The sequence below is a fragment of the Arachis ipaensis genome, chromosome B05 (genome assembly GCF_000816755.2).
Source record: "Arachis ipaensis cultivar K30076 chromosome B05, Araip1.1, whole genome shotgun sequence".
Classification (NCBI taxonomy): domain Eukaryota; kingdom Viridiplantae; phylum Streptophyta; class Magnoliopsida; order Fabales; family Fabaceae; genus Arachis; species Arachis ipaensis.
Window position 1 is genome coordinate 147,801,793 of NC_029789.2, and position 3,879 is coordinate 147,805,671.

A 3,879-nucleotide genomic window follows, 5' to 3' on the forward strand; every position below is an offset into this window, starting at 1 on the left:
GTGTAAGAACTTGGTATGGTGTTTCATCTAAATTTCTATTTCAAATTGCACTATCAAAATAGTTTTATTTAGAAGCAGGTTCGTTCAAAAAATAGGAAAGAAAACCCAACTTTTTTTGGGGATAAAAAAGAAGAATTTTATTAAGATAGAAAACATAAATATTCCAGTTTCGATTGTGTAATATGGAATAGGACCGAACTGAAACAGTGTAAAATTTTATCATCTAAAATGTCCTGTTGACAGAGTTCTAGACTTCTAGGATCATACTAATGTAGATTTCTCGGTATTATGAGAAAAATAGTGTATGTATGACTGCATTCCGTGTATTGTTCTCGATGCAGATTTTTTTTGTTCACTAGGTTATTTTTTTTGTTACAATATCTCTAAGTGACAGGATGAAGAAGAAGTGTTTAAGGCTTCCTTGATTTGCAATATGGATGTTGATTGTGAAAAGCTTTTGGTCTGCAAACCAGACCTCGATTGTGTAAAGACTCTGCATTTTGATACAGAGGTAGTTTTGCTCTTTAAATAAATTTAATAAAAAGACGTTCACGGCATCAAATTAGTTTACTCTCAGCTCAAAAATATTACTAACTATAAAATTGCAGCATACCTTTAATTTCAATTTGTAAAATTTATTTATTTATTATAATACAACTTTTTAAATTTGGTATGTGCTTAGAAAAGTCGTTTATCACGTTATATTTTGACAGCTGAATTGCAATTCTGGAAATTCATGCCAAATTCCTTCGGAGTTTACGCTGAATACTTGCGGCAGTGAGGTTTCAACAACATACTTCGTTGGAAATTCTCCATTCCCATTTCTGGACAGATTTATTCTATCTGTGGCCTCTGTTGGAAATATACCAGGCATGCTTTGTTATATCATATTTTCGATATGCATAGATTTCGTCTTCACAAATTCCTCGCACTCCCATGCTATCTATTGGATAATGTCTGCTCTCATTTTTTCTGTTTCCACAATTACTGTTAACTTCCAGATATTTTGTTTCATACTATCACTGAACTTTGAAGCTCCAGGTTTCAATCTGATCCTGCTCACTGCTGATAGTTTGCTGCAATTATAGGAAAAATACACAGCTGGTATTTATTCTCCGAATTTGGGTTGATGGTTTACAGCATGACAAAAAATAGATACTGTGAGCGAATTGGCAGACACCATAAAAGCAATAATGGTAATTTTCCTGGAAGTGCTTACTCTTTTGCATGTATTTTTTTCTACTCAACTACAGTCTGCACATTCGTGAAGTTTAAATTATGTCCCTGTTATGAGTTCTTTATGTTAGGCAGGAGGTTTCTTGACTTATAATTATGGTTGTAAATGTAGCTAGGTCAGGAACATTACTCATGTTTCTGTCTCACAAAAATGGCTGCACCTGTCCTGCACCATATGTGTTTCATTTCATTGTTTATCTGAATGTAACTTACCAATACGTTTGATATGATTTTCTTTACTGGTACAGTGATATATGTCGTTGATCTGAGAAGGGCAGTATATTACCAGAAATGTCATGATCCTGATTGCAGAGGTTAATATGATTTTCATTTTAACATATATGGAAGACTCTTTTGACACGCAATTCTTAACTCCGTTATTAACATGCTAACCAATGGGACCAGGGTACAGATCTCCCTTGCGACAAATTCCAGTTCATGTCTTCGCCAATTCTTCCGTTGTATGTGGTTCTGAGATATTAGATGATGAACAGACAATAGATAATGAGAGAGAAAATATTTTACAATATGAAGGGGATGTCGACGACAACTGCAATGATTCTTGGTGGCTAGATGTCGTGAAAGTTGCCGAAGAGATTGAGAAGCAAACCAAGACAGAACCGAGCACTGTGGTTTGTCCATCTTACTCGTATTTAAAATGCAGTTAAATAAATAAAAAATGCTTCGTTAAAAAACTATAGGCAATGCTTTGATCGGTCTTGTTATAAAATGCGGACCAATTTGGAATAAAACTGGAAGGACTAAGCTCCTGTTTAGGTAAACAACTTAATTAAGTTTCTTTTGAAAAAATAGTTTAAATAATAAATGACTATATTAAAAATAGCTTATAAATAAGTTATTTTGTACTTTGATTTTTAGTTCTAAAAGTGCTTATTTTATAAAAATGTAGTAAAAAGTATTAGTATTATGAGAGAAGTCATTTTCTCCTAAATAGCTTCTTAGAAAGCCACAATTTAGTTTTCAAAATTGCACCAAGACATTAATACTACTACTTTTCATAAATCAAAAGCTAAAAAAAGTTACTTTTGAAGCTTCCCAAACGGACCATAAGTCTAGAAGAATGAAATTTGGCAGTATCAAATAAAAGAGTTAACTACTCGTATTCGAAAAAAAGTTTTGAAAAATAGTATTGATAAAATAGTCTTTGAAGAATTTGAAAATATGAAAAAAAATCAATAAATACAAGAGTTTAATTTTGATGTAGTTTTATATAATTGTGTTATCATATCTATTCTCTTGAATAATCATTTATACCGTCAATATGAAAGTAATTTTTACTAATGTGGTGTTACATCATTCATATTATATATTTTTTTGTAAGTAAAAAAAAAAATTCATATTTAGCAAATGGCTTATTTGTTAGGTTTAAATTTGTGATAATATTTAAATATTTAGAAGGTGCACAAAAAAATTCAGAAAAAAATTTGATCTCTAAATTTTTTTATTTTTCAAAAAAATGTGGTCATTCACAATAATGTTTAAAAAAATTTACTTGACAAAAAATTATAAAATTTTCAGAATGAAAAGATTTTATTTTTCTAATTATGATCATAAAAATTTGCATCAAAATTTCATGTCTGAAGTTTTTTAGAATATATAATATTTAATTTTTATATTTGTCATTAAATTTATTTTTAATGTATATTTTTTATTTTAATATATATTTCATATCAATAACTGATTTAGTGATTAATTTTTTATGTATATGTAGTATGATTGCGTGATTGTTTTTGCATATACTTAACATGATTGAATACGATTTTAGACTTATTTCATTTATTTAATTTTTGACTATTCACAAAAGATAATAATAATTTGAAAGGAAAATTATTTTGCGTCCTAAACATTATCCAAAAATGAAATGCTTACACTATTTATCACTTATAAATATAATTTTTTATTTTTATTTTTTCCTGAAAGAGAAGATAATCGATGATGACGACGGAGATGTTGAATGGTGGTTAGCGGTAGAAAGGACTGCATCTCAGGCGGAACTGACAACTTCCATGAACTAATTCAGGATAGGATAATTGATGTTCATTAAGCCAAAGTTATTGTAAATAATCTATCTTTTTAGGATACTCTAGCAGTGAAGAAGAGGTCAGTGATACGTCATATACTCATATGATAGACGGTTCTTCACTTCAGCTGAGAGATTCTAGATTTGTTATAATGATGCAATCCACGGCTATATAAATGCTTCTTGAGGATATAAATATTAAATAATCGTTTAGCTCTAGTTCAAAAGAAAAAACAATAAACAGAGTGGCCGACATTTTATTTCATTTTTATTTTTTGGTTATTCTTTTACAATTTGGTTTGGCAACTTCAATTTTTCAGAAAGTTTAACAAAATTAGTTTTTGAAAAGTAATTTTTCAAAAAATTATAATATATAATATATATTAGATATTTTAATTTTAATAAATACAAATTAGCTTTAAAAAATATCTCAACTTTTTAAAATTACAAGCACATGTACAATCACAATTTTATTTATTTATCAAATACCAATTAAAAACACAAACTACTCTCAAAAAATTTTTGGCAAATTAGGTCCATGTAAGGAACACGAGACAGAAAATAAGCTAAATATATATTTATTTTTTAATTATAACGCCATA

The 3,879-nt window shown here is 28.8% G+C and overlaps 1 protein-coding gene across 1 annotated transcript in view; it reads left to right on the forward strand.

Annotated features, from left to right (window-relative positions):
* Positions 1-3,504, forward strand: part of LOC107641540 (DNA-directed primase/polymerase protein) — a 6,448-nt gene extending 2,944 nt beyond the window's left edge. The window contains exons 8-14 of the mRNA XM_021103267.1: positions 1-13; positions 395-511; positions 714-870; positions 1,089-1,196; positions 1,485-1,550; positions 1,642-1,868; positions 3,180-3,504. The exon at positions 1-13 is cut by the window's left edge and continues 158 nt beyond it. Coding sequence (XP_020958926.1) covers positions 1-13; positions 395-511; positions 714-870; positions 1,089-1,196; positions 1,485-1,550; positions 1,642-1,868; positions 3,180-3,272 — 781 coding nt within the window. The 3' untranslated portion in view covers positions 3,273-3,504. The remainder of the gene's footprint in view (positions 14-394; positions 512-713; positions 871-1,088; positions 1,197-1,484; positions 1,551-1,641; positions 1,869-3,179) is intronic.